Below are 15,674 nucleotides of genomic sequence, written 5' to 3'. Positions count from 1 at the left end.
CCCATAGGCTTCTGCCCTTGTTGAAATCAGCCATTCTAAGTTCTAATCAGTTGCATACATAAACACATGCTTCCAGTAGGAGGATCTGTCGGAGACAGGGGCTTCTGAGCTGCTAGTTCTACTGTCCTCGTGTGCTGGCCCATAGCACTTTACTGCCTCTGAGCGAGTGTTTCTGCTTGGCTGGTAAAGACCTCTGTGGATAGTGCGCTCCGTGTTCATGTGTCCACGGCTCCCTGGAGGCAGGAAGGAAGCACACCTCCCTCATTTTCACAGCTGCAAGCAAACAGTTCCAGCAGTAACACTGGGTCATCACTGACAATCGGGGACCCCACAGACCCACAAAACATAATGAAATTCACTCAGCTTCGAGCTTTAGAGGTAGTTTTAGGACACCATTAGAACCAGCTCTGCCCCCACCCCCACCCAACAAGGGACCCTAGAAGCCTTAGTCTTTATGTGGTTCACTTCATCCTTTATGGGCTGACTTTAGACAAAGAGCCTCAAGGTCACTTTCCTGTCCTTGTGACACATCCCCAAACCTGGACCCATTCTCTGGAAAATCTACCCCTGAATAGCTGGTAGGAGTGGGTTCCAGGAGCATGGTGGTGCTCCCAGAACCCATCTCCTAGTCCTCCTGACTCATTCCTGCCAAGGCTCCCTTTCACCAGATTCAAAATCAGCCTAAGAGGTTCCATCCAAAGACCCTGGGCACCCTGCTCCAGTGATTGCTGGTTACAAGAAATGTCACAAGTTGTGGTTTAGTAGAGTTTAGCCAGGCCAGCTGGTACTGTTCCCAGGCAGACTGGTGTAACCATAGGCAACTCTGGGAGCAGCTCACCCCAGGTTGATCAGCATTTGTGCATGGACACAGATGCCAAGGCATAGTCCTGCTTTGTGGGTACAGACATCCTAGCAGGCTTTTGAGGCCCTCGCAGAAAGGACAGGTCAAACTGTTGGGGCTCGAGACAAAATGAGATAAGGCTGGGGCTATTGCCACTGCTGAAATTCAAGCTGATTCCAAAGAGCTGCTGTGGCTGCGGAGGGCTGTCAGCCCCTCTGGCCTCTTCCTCAGTATCCCATGAGAACAGCCATATAAAATCTCAACTTCTTTCCCTTTAGCTGGCTTAGATCTTATTTTTCTCATGAGGCCCAAGACTTGAATGAAAGCTGTTTATCAATAACAGAGAGCTGCAGAATAAACCTTCTGGGCTGCCATGTTATCCGAGTGGATCGCATGGCTCTGGCTAAGATAACCACCCCTCCCCATCATAATGCCTCTTGTGTGGCTGATCCATTGGAAAGAACCCTTATTCTAAGGAAATCCAAGTATCTGGAGTTTAGGCTTCTGGTTCCTGTGTCTCTACCAAACAACAGTGGAGACCACCCCCTCCCAGACATAGGCCAGATCGTCCATTTCACTATGGAAATGAGCCCTCCAAGACCTTTTTTGTCTGACCTGCTGTGAATCAGGGCTATTGACACAGCATCCTTTAACAGATAAACCAGGGATCAGGGAGCTAGGAGGCCTTCTCATGGGAAGTCTTGTCATTGAGCATAAAACACTCTGAAATAACAGTATACATCAGAAGACATAGGATGGTTTACCTAGAAGTGGAAATGATGCCTCCATATTGATTAATAAAAGCCAATTTTCTTTAGTTCCTTGTGAGGTGTCTTGGGGCATAGTTATCTTAGACTCATACCTTTGTGGATAGTCCACTTAGCTCTGCTGCCCATGGATTTGATCTGTTCCTCTCATTTTGATTTCAAGAGAAAACACAACTTCTAATTCAATCACAAAGCTAACTAGTGGTGTGCAGTGAAGAAGCGTTGGTTCCATGGCTTGCCTCCATCAGCATCCCCCTCTTCCTGAAAGCAGCTTTCTGTTTACCCTTCTGAATAAGCACGCCCTTCCAGAAGCAGTCGCTGCTGTGTGCTCCACAGTCCTGATCATCGCTTCCCACACATCCCTCGACAGTGCCCTCATTATGTCTCAGAACTCTAAAGTGCTGCAGGACCCCAAGCTTTCCACTTGGGAATCTCACTCAGCCAGCACTATCTTGGGCATTGTTCTTCCTTTGACGCAGCTTTTGGCTCATGTGCTGCTGGCAGCGGCTAGCTAATTTTGCACATCCACTGCAGCCTTGCTCATTTAGTAAAGACTGGGCCACAGAGCAGCAGAGAAAGAGAAGGTCATCCCAGCTGTGGTCTAGCAGGAGTGGCTCTAGGATCAGGTTCTGTCAGGGAGAACCAAGCTGACAGGTGGCAGTATGTTTTCACTGATAGCCATGCCTGATGCTTATTTTCCTAAACCCCAGGGCATCTGACACAAGCAAAGTCACATAATGCTGACATCAGAAAGAGGCCACAGTTAAAGCAATAGCAACTTTCCATTGTCTTAATCCTGTCACTCTGGGGCTCAGGGGCAAAAGCCCCCACTGCACACAGACTCTTGAGAAATCAAAAGATCATCTTGGTGTACATTTGGGTTTTCTCTAGAATTTAAATGTATCAGAATAGAGATTCTAATATGATGAATTCTTCATCACTAAGTTATATTTGTATACATATACTATATATACATATATATGATATAAACCCTGATTAAGTTTTATTAAGCAGACAGGTACTAGGAAGGCCCATTACAGAACACGACATTTCTTCTGTTGTCCCCTGGCTTCACTTCTTCCCCTAGTATGTCCCAGCCAGTGAAAAGCAGGAATCAGTGGAGTGACAGTTTTGAAGCTATGGGTCATTGTCTTTTCTTTGGAATAAGCCAGTAGTTCCTAAAATAAAGGGGGGGGAGAATTATTTTTCCTTCTTTTGCCTTCAAAACAGGATATGGGACAAGGGGGTTTATCTTTAGTCATTGGTGGGTATCACCAGACACCTATCTGGAGCAGAATAGCTTTTCACCTGAAAGTCTGACGCCTTTTGTGTGGGAAGGTTTCTGGTTGCAGCTGTGGTGCTCTTTGCATCACCCTATCCCCTGCAGCTGTCAGGTCTGAGGGCTGTGGCACAAGCTTTCTTTCCAAAGGGCCAGTCAGTGCACACAACAGACCACCCAAATAGCTTAGCGTACCATTGTCGCTTCACCGGGACCATGGGACATGCCATTGTACTCAACCTGCTGCCCCTTGGGAAACTTGAGTTTTCAAGTGAATTTATATAAGTGCTTCTTAGAAAAAACAAATCTGTGGGAATAAGAAGGGATGTGTGTCCTGCAGAAGGCCCTGCATGCCGCAGGTTGAAGATGGATTATTTTCAGGGGATCACACTGCTGAATCTGTGCCCAGGTAAACCAGTTATTTTTACTCCATGATGTTGCAGAGCAGTTAAATAACCAGTGGAAGACAGATTTGTTTTTTGAAAAGCGCTTGTATCCTCTTCAAGCCGAAGGGTGACTGTATTACATGATTTCATTTTCTTTGCAGCTTATGTGAGTATATTAAAAGCTAGTTTGTTTTTTCTTTGTGTTTCTAAAGGTTTTTTTGCTTTCATTCTTTTTTTTTCTCTTTCACTTTTTAGTGTCAGACTCCTCCTCCTCCTCTTCTCTCTCAAGAACCGAATCTCCTCTCCACCTGTTTGTGTCTTCTCCTCTTCATTCTCATCCCAAACCTGACATCTTTGTGTGGCCCCCTGCTGCTCATTCATTCAGTGACCCAGGTCCCCACCGGGATCCTTCACTCTGTAAACATAGGTTTTTTTTTTCCTTCCTTCTTAGACCATCCCCCCTCCATTTGCCTGTTGTATTATTTTCTGATAATCTTCCAACTGATAAGCTGGCTAGGAAATGTGTCAGGGAAAGACCTTGCATATTTGAAAACCCAAAACTGTTGGGAACAGATGGAAAGCTAAGACCGCAGACCACATTCTAACCTCCCTCTCCTGTTAAGGAAAGGAGTTGGGATTTAGAGCAAAGCAAAAGAAGCCTTTCTACCGTAGCTTCTGGTTCCTGGGTCCTTCTGAGTGTTCCTGGAGCAGGCATAAAGGCATGAAAACAGGGTTCCTACAGCCAAGGTAAGGGCTGAGGAGATGGCTCTGTTGACAAAGCGCTTGAGACAGGAGCAAGGAGACCTCAGTTTGCTTCCCAGCACTGACTTAAAAGCAGGGAACAGCTCTGAGGCTATAGCCCAGTGCTGGAGGGTCAGACACAGCAGACTGCCAGCCTACCTACCAATGGGAGGGTCAGACACAGCAGACTGCCAGCCTACCTACCAATGGGAGGCTGTCTTACAAAACAAGGTAGGTACGTGTGTGGCAGCACAGGCAGAAGTAGGCAGATCTCTGTGAGTTTGAAGCCAGCCTGGAGTATATAGCAAGTTCTGGGCCAGCCAGAGCTACTTAGTAGGATCCTGTCTGAAAACAAAACCAAAATAGACATCTGCCCTGAGGCTATCTCTGCCCACACACACACACACACACATGCACCTGCACTTACACATGTGTACCCTCTCACACATGCATGGGCACACACAGAAGAAAAAGCAAGCTATAATATTTTGCAAATAATCCTAAAAATGTCTGCATTTCAGATTGGAAGTTAGTTAATCCCAACCTCATATAACAGTGAAAGCCATATTCTAAAGATGGCATTCACCTGCCTGTCAACACGGAATGGAAGGCCCTCAGAGCTCTGCTCCCAGAACCTTCCACTCTAAGGCCAGTGCCAGCAGGTTACAGAGTACAGTTGAGAAATGTGTTGGAAACTGGTTTTTACTTGCAAAGGCAGGGTTTCTGTCGTGAAAGTGTGGAGTGACTAAATAGCACCTTTGCCTAATCTTGATTTTAAATAATACAGAAATTTTGAAAGTCTACTTCAGGAAGTATCAGGACTCAATCAGTTGTTTTTTTAGTCCCCATATTAAATGAAGCACACTGGCTGGTGAAGTCCTTAAAAGGGACCTAAATATGGTGCTCACCATGAGAGAGCCAGAGAGCCGTGCTTGCTTTCCTTCACTCGATTATTTAATGTGCTCTCCCGCCAGCAGCGCCGGCAGGCTTCATCTGCATCTGTGATTTATAAGGGCTCGTCTTTGTTCCAAACGCGGTTACATGCTGAACAAAAGCCCATAACAGGCTGCTGCCAGGAGGAACCACTCTGTCTAGTGTGCTCTTTAGGGTGGCTGGTGCTGTTATGTAAGCCTCCATACAGGTCAGGAACAAAAGTCAACCAAAGGCACATTCACCAACAATGACTCTTGACCTCGCTAATTTGTATATTGTATATTCCAAGCTTTCCTTTGATGGCAGCCCCAGTTCTATGGAATGGGAGTTAAAATTGATATTTATAAACTGTTTATGTTATGTTTTTATCCACCTCAGACCAGCCTTTTCTCTCAATACAGTGCCTAGGGGCAGTTGCCAAATTCAGTTTCTTTTTCAAGAAAACAAAAAGTTTTTTTCTCTTCCATTGGCTTTTGTTGAGTTTATTATCTTAAATGAGATCCTGTGGTTCTAGAATATTGTTATACGTTCCGTTGCCCACTGTTTGCACAGCAAACCCACCAACCACAGCACCCCGCCAGGTTTTGTCATCCTAGGAGCCCTGTGTTTCTTCTGAAATTCTGGCTCTTACAGTGGGGCCTTTAGAGTAATCTAATTAGTAAATCATTGGAGCAGTGAGGACCCACTGGGCTCCCTGCTAAATGTGGCATGCCCCTACCAGTGCTCTGTGGTTATTCTCAGAGAAGCCATGAGCCATTGTCCCATCCTGGGGAGTGCCTGGCTGGTAACCAGCTGTTCGCAAGGATCTTTCTTCCTCTTAGATGGACTTCTTAATCTGGGAAGGAAAGCCACTGGTAATAGCATTTCTTGATCTTCAACCCTCTTGCCTAACAATGAAAACTGACCCAGCCCTGCACTCAGACCGACCCAGGATTACAGTCTCCCCTATGTGGGGAGATCCAAAACCTGCTAGTTTCATTGTTTTTCTCTTCCTTTTGGAATTTCCTGCTTTGGAAATTCCACGTGACATCAACTGGTCAGTTTCCATGTGCTGGGTGAACATGTCAGTGTGGAGGGGGATGCCTGATTGGCCTTTCTTTAGTTAAAACAAAAGTCATTGTTAGTGGAAAAATAAACTCTGATTCTAGCCAGCCAGGCTTGCAGTTGGAAGGTTACTAGAACCTTCTTTGCTATTTTAGCTTTAATTTTGAGTTTTCAACTGTTTCGTTCCTTGGTTTTAATTTTTGGTTTGATCTGTTGTCCCAAGGCAACTCTCCAGATGCGCACTTTCATGGTTTCCCCTCCCTCTTTTCAGTTAGTAAGTAGTTTTCTGATCTGTTCGTCCTCCGAGGGTCTCTGGAGTCACACCTCATCCACTGTTGAATGTGTGCTGTGGTTTCCTAGTGTTGGGGATGTTGGGATGATATGATCCAATTGCTGCCACCTGCTTGTCCCCTCTGCCACCTGGGCACACGGCCTGAGACTCCAGAGTGGAAACAGCCGAGGCAGTGCTGCCCTGAGGACTACGAAGGAAGAGGCAGGCAGGGACAGCAGCTTCCCGTAGACTCCCTCGTGACTCCCAGCCCTCCGCAGTGGCTGTAGAGAGATGGCTCCTGCACTTCAAGGGGCTTCCTGCTCTTCTGGCCTAGAACACCAACTCCAGATGCTCTGATGCCCTCCTGTGGCCTCAGCAGTCATGTAACATGTAGCATATAGTCACACACACACACACACACACACACACACACACACACACACACACAAATAAATAGTAAGCCATAATAGGAAAGAGGTACATTTTGATTATGTTAAAGCTCATCACAAAAAAATTTTTTTCACCAGGTAACTTTAATACCAAGTTCCTCTGAGAAATTTAAAGACAAAAACAAACAAACAAACAAACAAAGACTTTCCAAAAGCTAGCCTATATTAAAACCTTTAACTATTGCTTCATTTGAAGCTTGCAACATTTATACAAAAGATTTAAATGTTTTTCATAAAACAGGTCCAAGTCTCTGGGAAGGGCCAGTTCTGTAGATGATTCCTCATCTGTAAAAATGTAAATGAAACATGCTAGTTGCATGCACCTGTGCAGTTTGACAGGGATTTGACCTGAGTTTAAGGCCCAGCCACATGCCATCTTGAGATGTAGCCTTGGAAGCGGAGCTGTCAAGGAAGGGCCTCTCCAGATAGAAAGCCCAGGGGCCCTGTTCTTCTGGCTGGGTGCAGAGTACAGGTCCCTCCACACTGCCTCTTCCTAGACCCACAGCCCAGGGGCCCTGTTGTTCTTGCTGGGTGCAGAGTGCAGGTCCCTCCACACTGCCTCTTCGTAGACCCACAGCCCAGGGGCCCTGTTCTCAGCCGCTCTAGCAGTTCTTATTGGGGAGAAAAAGATATAGGAAGTTTCGTCCCCTCTCCAAATGTATAAGGAAGCCAACAAGGATGACTGAGGCTCTTGGTTCCCACCTTCCAGTGGAGGAGAAGCCTGCCACCCTGCTTAAGTGTAAATTCCCTGAGAGGAGGACACACAGAGTAATAAGACAATGTAGTCGAGATCAGATGGAGAAGAACATTACATAGAAGTGTGGTTCCACTTTCTGTCATGACAAGTGATGGTTTTACATACCCACACATTAATGAGTATCACAATCTAAAAGTAAATGGTCAAATTGCACATTTTACCCTCTGTTCCTCATTAATAACATTCCTGATAACCAACACTATTTTTGAATTTTTTTCAATTTTTATTTTTTTATTTACATCCCCCTATTTTTGAATTTACAGTGAACAAAACGAAGTCCTGATAGAGTCGATCTTTTTCAAATATAACCTTTCTTTGCTATTTACATTTAGTCAATATTAATTTAATATAATTTTCCTTAGTTAGTTCTGGGGTGCCTTCTTTAAACAAGGCTGAATGGAATTATAAGCAGTTGGCAAGTCAGTATAGATGTGGGTGTCCACACAGGGTAGCACCAAGCAGGTGTTCCCCCATGGTACTACAGTCATGGGTAGCCATGCCAGGCTTAGATCAGCCTCTCCAGGCAGCGGGAACTTAGTAGCTCAAGCACGAACTTGCAGTGGGGGGGTGAGCTGCCGAGGAAACTTCTGCCCATTGTAGTCCTCCAGAAGGTACTGTCTCCAACCCAGAACCGCCAGCGTGGATCACCCTGACCGCTGGCTTCTCCTTGCATGCTTGTGAATGGCTTCCCTTCATGCTTGTGTGTGACCACTTGGCCCACCAGCCTTGGCAGTGCTGCTTCAGCCTCGCATGCCCCTGGAGATGACATAGCCGTCTCTCCGTGCTTCGTGGACTCCTGTCCCAAAGCTTTCCCCCTGGAAAGAGCTTCTCCTTCTTGGGAGAAGACATTTTGTCTGTGTTAACTGACTGAAACTGTTAAAGTGGCTGGGAAACGGATTCATGTTGGAGCTGTGGGCATGGACACCTTAGTCTGTTCTTCACTCGGGGTAAAATGGAAGATCTACTGAGAATGGTGGACAGCGTTTATTAGAGAGTCCAGTGGGAGGCAGTGTGGGCTGTGGGGATTAGTGGGAGGCAGCAGTTGTCTGCTAAGCTGCTGTGGCCCTGGCCTTACTGTCACAGTGATAGACATGCACAGAGAAGAAGGAGACAGCGATGCTCACAGGTAAGGAAGGTGGATGATAACAGTGGAGAGCCACTGCCTCAGCGAGCAGGATGGCCTTGTAGGAAACATAGGCAGACCAAGTCTAACTCCTTGGGGATCATGGGGACGGAACTAAAACTTGGAATGTAAGGCAAAGGTACAGATAATATGCCTAATTTGTTGGCTGAAGTAAGAGTGGCCTCTCTCATCTCGTCTTCCTCCAAAACCTGAGAGCTTTTGCTGATCTCATCAGGACATGCTGCTATGGAGGAAGCAGGTATGGAAACAAGAAGGTCACAGCTGCCAGCAGGCTGCAGTGTTGGACAGATGGCATTTCTAAGCCTTGCTGAAGACAGTCTTAAGCAAGCTGGCTGGCAGGGTCCTTAGCCATTCAGATTGCTGTTAAGGATCCAGTGCTTTGCGGGTGTGGGGGAGGGGGCGGGTTACTGCTTTCTCTCCTTGTGTTGGGGGCACAGCTTTTAGATGATGGACACTCAATAAAGTCTGGTCTCAGATAACACTGACGGGGGACAGGGAAAGCTCCATTAACAAGTGATTGTACATGCCTGATGCCAGAGTGCCTTGGTTTCTTCTCAGAAAAGATGTGAGGAAGGCAGGTCTGTGCCGCAGCAGCCGGAGGCAGAGAGAATGTGGGGGAGGGATGGGGTGTGGCAGCCACATGTCCCATCAGTCTTCCATGTTCATCACATGAAGCAATCGAGTCAATCCTCCAGGGCCGGGCTCCTGCCGAGTATGTGTCCTGTGTGTCTACTGCTGTCTCCCTTTTGGTAAAGGATGTTTCTTACACATAGCATGACAACTGTCATTGCTCCTAGCTCTGGGGTAAGCACCAGCTCACCAGGTAGACAAGAGAGACTTCATCTACTCCATGCTGAGAAGTGAAAGGAACTTCAGGGTCTTCCAACCACAGCTGCTTGTCCAGTCCCACCAAACAGTTAAAGGGGAGCCAGAATAGAATGTGTGCCCTTCGTTCAGGGACCCTATTTGTGGAAGTGCAGGGTGACCACACCTAACCAAGCATCCTAATTTCACCTAACAAAATTGTTGCGTCTAGGGTCCCTTTGAATGTTGAACTCTGGTGGCTAAGTAGAACTCATATATAGTCACAGTTGAAATCTGTATGAAATCCACAGGCCTCTCTTTCCATACAAACGAACTTGGCCAAGGCTTCCGCTGAAAAGCAGTTGGAGCTGACTGTTGCTACTGGCCTACTTATAGCAGGATTTCTGAGCAGTCTGCATGTGATAGGAAACCTCAGGAGGGTTCAGAGCCTAGATCTAAAGTCCCTGAGATCTGAGGCCTTGGTTCCCCACCCACGGAGAAAGGTCTACCCACCCTTGTTCCTGGTATTCTCCACCCCCAGGCAGCCAAGCAGAACCCAGAAGAAACTGGATTGGGAATTGGAACACTTCACCTTTTTATCAGGTGTCCCCACAGCCTTTTCTCTTTGGAGTAGGAGGGTAACAAAATCTCTGAGCCAAGGAAATGCAGGTTGCCTGGTTTCAGGCATCTTATCCCTTTGGACCATTTGAGCACTTAGCTCACAGACCCTGGGCCATCTTTTAGGGCATAGTCTCACCTGCCTCCATCAGCTCCGGTCGAGCTGATCCTACAGTGGCTTTTCCTAGCCATCTCGTAAGGGAGGGATGCTTATCTCCCTGGCGGGGCATGGCAGCTGCAGCGCACGGCCCTGTGCTCCCTAGGTTACAGCACTGATAAGCACTTCTCAAGTTAGTGTGATAAATAAGAGATGCAGAGCAGCCCGGACATGGTGCCTGGCTCATCTGTTGAACTTGATAATTTGGAAACATCTCTCCAGAGTCTTGGATTTCAAGCTGGAAATGTGTCCTTTAGTCTTCCTTCGGATTTCCTTTCCAGGACTCTGTCTCCACTTTTCCCCTGGGTCATGCACGATGTGCTTTTGCTGTGGTGAGGGAAAAAAAAAAAAAGAGTTCCTTAAAGACAGATGGAAAAGCAGCATTTCCACTGTGCCCACATAAGTCACAACCACAGTATATATTCCTGCTCACCTCGCCAGTCCAACTCCACAGTAAAATAGCTGCTGTGCCGTGGTGCTGTTAGCGATGCCTCCAACTCTAATCCAGAGGAAGACTTGCTGTTCTTGCAAAGAACAGTGGATGCCAGCAATCACATACTCTGGCCACTGCTACCTGCTATTAAAACCCTCCGACTCCTCTCATATGTATCCCGGCTCATCACAGCAAGGCTTCCTGCCCTTGTGATACATGTAACAAGTAATTGACAGAGAGCAGGAAAGGATTCCTGACCACCTCCTCATCCTCTTTATTCAATGGTTTAATTGTATTAGAGAGAGAAAGTCACTAAATAATATCAGTGTTTAATTCTGTTCTGAGATTTCCAGCAGTGTGACAGACACACTGAAAAAGTCCTTAGAAGTCATGAAGGTCAGAGCCTTTCCTCCATTACTAGAACAGAGCACACTGACTATATCTTTTGAATGTCATAGTCTATGACCACATCACTCTGAACATGCCTCATGTCATCTGAATGGCATAAAAAGATGTCTGATTACAACTACTCTTTTATTTATTCTACAAACACCTACCCAATGCCTTGGATGGGCTTGGCATTCTGAAATGACTTTGAAAAAGCCTAAACCAAAGACACCTTGCTGTCTCTTAGAACCACACAATCAAATAAGGAAGGCAGGTGCATCTACCTCAAAGCCTGTAGACTTCGTGGTGATAATGACACTCACGTGGAAGGACCCCAAGGCCTTGTGTTCTGAAGGGACAGCAGGAGGCTCGCTGCAGCCTTCCTGCAGGAGGCGGCCTTTACGGCTGGATGTAGAGGTTGGGGTTCAAGCCAGGCAGTGTCTGCATCCTGGCTTCACCCACCTGGCTCTATGGCTTTGGGTGGTTATGTGGCGACCCCCCCCCCCAAGTCTCAGTTCTGTCACATAAACAGAACAAAGTAGTGTCCAAATGTAAAATGGTCTCTAAAACCAATCCATGCCACTATCATCTTCATGTGCCAGGCCTTAGTCAGAGTGCGATTTATTATTATACTAAACATGAATTAATTCTGACATATTACAGACATTGCAAAGAAAAATAATTTGGTCAGGAGTTCAGTAAGGATCTTGTAGTTCCTTTGTTGAGCAAGACAAATCAGCTAATCCCAAAAGCAACATTAGCTCCTCCAAAGCCACAGGCCCTTTAGCAAGGGGTCTGTAGACTGTGGGACAAAGCTTGCATGGTTCTGCTCTAACTGTAGTGCATTATTACTTTTAAATAATCAAATAAATGAACACATGAAGCATTTTTTTTATTCCTAATGTGATAATACCATTAGACAAGGCCCAATGTATATCTCTTTGGAATCGTCGTGATTTTCTAACATTCAAAACCAATCTGAGACCAAAAAGTCTGGAACCACTTCCAGAGACCTCTAAGCCAGGGAGAGACGCTGTCTCAGAAAACAAGGTGGACAGCTAGCTGTAGGAGGAACACCCAAGGTTGTCCCCTGGCTCTGCACACTCACACATGTGCATATGCACCAGCACACACATAAGCATGTATACATACACACACACACACAAAAGGTTACAGCAAAATGCGAGCAAAAATATTTGTGACAGCGGAACCATTTTGCTATTTTTTAAAAATAATAACTCTAGACATGTTTTGTCTAAAGCGAGGTAGACTCACAGCTTCATGGGTTTCTCCTAGGCAGTGTCACAGTGCCATTGGCTTCCTTATTCTTTGCCAGCAGCTTTCTCTGGAGAACCCCATGGTCCCTCCAGGACCCACTCTTTGTTTTGTTTTAGTTTTTTTTTGAGACAGTCTTACTGTGTAGCCCAGGCTAGAGTTAAACTCACAGTCTTGCTTGTGTAAAATACCATGCCCAGTTTACCATGTGTCATCATCACCATCACCATCACTGAGATACTTCTTATGTTGATAATTTTGTATAACCCAGTTTATAATTTTTTTGCATGGTGGCCATTTATCTTTACATGTTGTCATTGTAAATTTCATAAGTTGATAGTTGTTACCAGTAACAACATTGCAATGTTAGTCTTCACGATGAACTTCCTGATAAATGATAAGATAAGAATGTTGTAGGTGAGCCAGGCATGGTGGCAGGTGCCTTTCATCCCAGCACTTAGGAGGCAAAGGCAGGCAGATCTCTATGAGTTCAAGGCCAATCTGGTTTACGGAGAGAGTTCCAGGACAGCCAGGGCTACACAGAGAAACCCTGTGTAGAAAAACAAAAACAAAAACAAACAAACAAACAAAAACATTGTAGGTAAATGTGTCTATGAACAGTTCTAAGTAGAAATAATAGAGAACCTTCCTCTCAGTTCTGAACCATGCCTCTAAGAGAAAACGCTGGGAAGAAGTGGGGAGCAAGCTCCTGGTTAAGGATGTGGGCTCCAGTCACCAGGCCCCCATTCCAGTTTTGATTCATGTATCACACCTTTCAAGAGAGCAGGTTTTAGAAAACAGACAGGAGTATGTTCGAAGCATCGTCCTGTACTCCAGTGTTAGCCTGAATAACAGGCAACTGCTGCATACAAAGAAGCCATGTAGTTTTTTCTTCGGGGTTAAGTCAAGTCACAGAACTTGGTTCTCCACCCATGGTGTTGCCCATCTCTGGAAGGGGAGGATCTAGTAATTAGTAGGAAGGTGCTACTAATGGTCATCCAGCCATCTTCTGCAGACACTCCCTAGGAAGCAAGCATGGCCATCCCTGCTGTTCCCCATGCAGTTCCCTGGTTTAGTCCCTAACAACAGGGTGCCTTGTCACATCTTCTGTGGTTGTTTGTTAACCTTGACTTCCTGCTGTGTGGAGCTATACTCCCTTCCTGCCCCAGCACTCACATCATGCCAGACTGAGCTCCTGGAGAGTGCATAGCATAGCATGTGCCCTTCGTGTTGACTAAAGGACCAGCGAGGCAGAAGTGAAACTAAAGTTCCAGACCATCGTGGTTGGTTCTCCCACCCCACCCCACCCCCCCACCCCCGCTTCTTTAAGAATAATAACTCACATCTTGGGGAAAGGGTATGTGTATGTTTGTACCCATGTCTTTGTTTGGGAGGGGGTGTCATTGGTCAGGTATGAGGTTCGTAGACCCCCCTTAAGCCCCTAACACAGTCTTGAAACCTTCCACAGGCTCTGTCCATGCCACATCGGTAGCAGCCTCAAGAGTGGAGCAAGCACTGTCCGAAGTGGCCTCATCTCTACAGAGTAGTGCTCCCAAACAGGGTCCACTGCATCCCTGGATGACGCTGGCACAGATCTGGCTCCATGCAGGTACCACTCCCACCCTTGACCCCGTGGGGGCCTCTGCCCCACCCATTCTTTCCCACGATCAACAGATCCTAAGCCTGCTAGCTTCTGCAGGTACCCATTCAACTGTTTAGCCCTGAACTCCTCAGCTTTTGGGACAACTCAAAGTTTTTGTGGCCAAACACCAAACTGATACTGCATCTGTACAGGGACCATGTGCTCTCCTTCATCTCCTCATCCTTCCTCAATGACTGTACTTGACCCAGGCAGTCAGTAGAAAATTGGACTGGGGACCCCTGAGGGATTTGCAGGGCAAGGGGTTCTTGTACTAGGGAGGGGTCCAGTGTTGCACCCCATGCTGCCTCTGTAGGTGACAGAGTGAATTCCACCTGTACTGTTTCCCAGCTGGGTAGACTCCAGTGTTGCCTTACTTCTCAGCCTCAGTTTACTCATTGTCAAGCAGCACAATGCTTGGCACGTCTCAGCTTTGGGTTTCCAAGTCCCTGGGCAATGCAACAGGAGCATTGATGGCACAGATGCCTTTATCCAGGGCAGGGCAGGACAGAGCAAGGCAAGGCAGTGTTTGGTGTCCCCGCTTCCCTCCACAGGCATGCCTGGTAACATGCAGTTGCAGCAGGGACACAGTTTCAGCAGCTCCTACTCTGGAAACGGACCCAGAGGAAGTGTGATCCCCTGTGCCCTGGTTTCATGTAGCAGTCAGGTGGCTGTGCATGGTTACCTACACATTTTATGTGGTGAGCTCTCAAGAAAGTGATGGTTATTAGTATATATGCATATTTCTATTCCAGAGAACAGTAGCCTATCTCTTGAGTTTAACCACTTCATCTACATGACCCTGGTGGCCCTTTCTCAGGCTCACCACCACCAGGGACATGCTTGGAGCCCAACTGACACTAGGAAGGGTGTCTGTCACAAGGTATTCATCAATTTCTGCCTTTCTTCTCTGGCCAGTTGTGTGATGTCCTGACTTGTGTGTCCCTGTAGCAGATATGCATGTGTGAAGGTATGGTGAGCCATAGAACTAGCCATCTACATTCTCAGTGTTGGCATCCCTAGTTAACCCATAGCAGCTGCTATAAATTAACAACTTATATTCTTCTAAGTACTCAAGAGAGCTCATTCACACATGTGTGTGTGGTTGTTCCTTCTCCTCCCCACCTCCCAAAGAGGTCAAGACAGGCTGCTCTGAGAACCAGGGCCTAGCAGGAGGCCACTTCCCAGCCTTCTCCAGAACAGCCCATACCCTGCACAGGAGTCTGATATCATCTTGCTCAGTCCTCTGTACAGACAGTGACCTGATACAGAGGATACAGAGGAACTAAGTGTTGTTTAATGACCAGACCAGGAAAGCCAGACTGAATATATAGGGCTGGCACAGGGCAGAGCTATTGTTCACATTGGACTTGAAGTCTAGTTTTTGAAAAGCACATAGTCAGGCCTGTGTGGGAAGTTCTTTTGTCCACTGAACCATGTCGAACCCCTTCTTAGAACACTTAAAACTGGACAGTATAGAATGTCAGAAAGTCTAGCCTAGGGCAGCAGCCCTCAACCTGTGGATTGCAACCCTTTTGATAAACCTCTGTCTCCAAAAACATTCACATTACAATTATTAACAGTAGCAAAATTACAGTTATAAAATAGCAGTGAAAATAATTTTATGGTTGGGGGGTCACCACAACATGAAGAACTGTATTAAAGGGTCACAGCATTAGGAAGGTTGAGAACCACTGGGACAGGAGCATTGATGGCACAGATGCCTTTATCCAGGGCAGGGCAGAGGGT

General features: G+C 46.6%; 1 protein-coding gene across 3 annotated transcripts in view; it reads left to right on the top strand.

Annotated features, from left to right (window-relative positions):
* The window catches only part of Ttc7b (tetratricopeptide repeat domain 7B), a 222,094-nt gene that overhangs the window by 174,570 nt on the left and 31,850 nt on the right, over nt 1-15,674 (top strand). Inside the window, exons 18-20 of one of the 3 annotated variants that reach the window (XM_031356454.1) lie at nt 3,529-3,690; nt 6,215-6,265; nt 13,755-13,895. The exons of 1 other annotated variant lie outside the window; for it this stretch is intronic. In XM_031356454.1, the coding sequence (XP_031212314.1) occupies nt 3,529-3,690; nt 6,215-6,265; nt 13,755-13,895 (354 nt within the window). The remainder of the gene's footprint in view (nt 1-3,528; nt 3,691-6,214; nt 6,266-13,754; nt 13,896-15,674) is intronic. One more of the 3 variants, XM_031356455.1, reaches the window with a different exon arrangement.

Source organism: Mastomys coucha, unplaced genomic scaffold, assembly GCF_008632895.1.
Source record: "Mastomys coucha isolate ucsf_1 unplaced genomic scaffold, UCSF_Mcou_1 pScaffold6, whole genome shotgun sequence".
Taxonomy (NCBI): domain Eukaryota; kingdom Metazoa; phylum Chordata; class Mammalia; order Rodentia; family Muridae; genus Mastomys; species Mastomys coucha.
The sequence above is the reverse complement of the archived record's forward strand: the minus strand, read 5'-3'. Positions and strand labels throughout refer to the sequence as shown.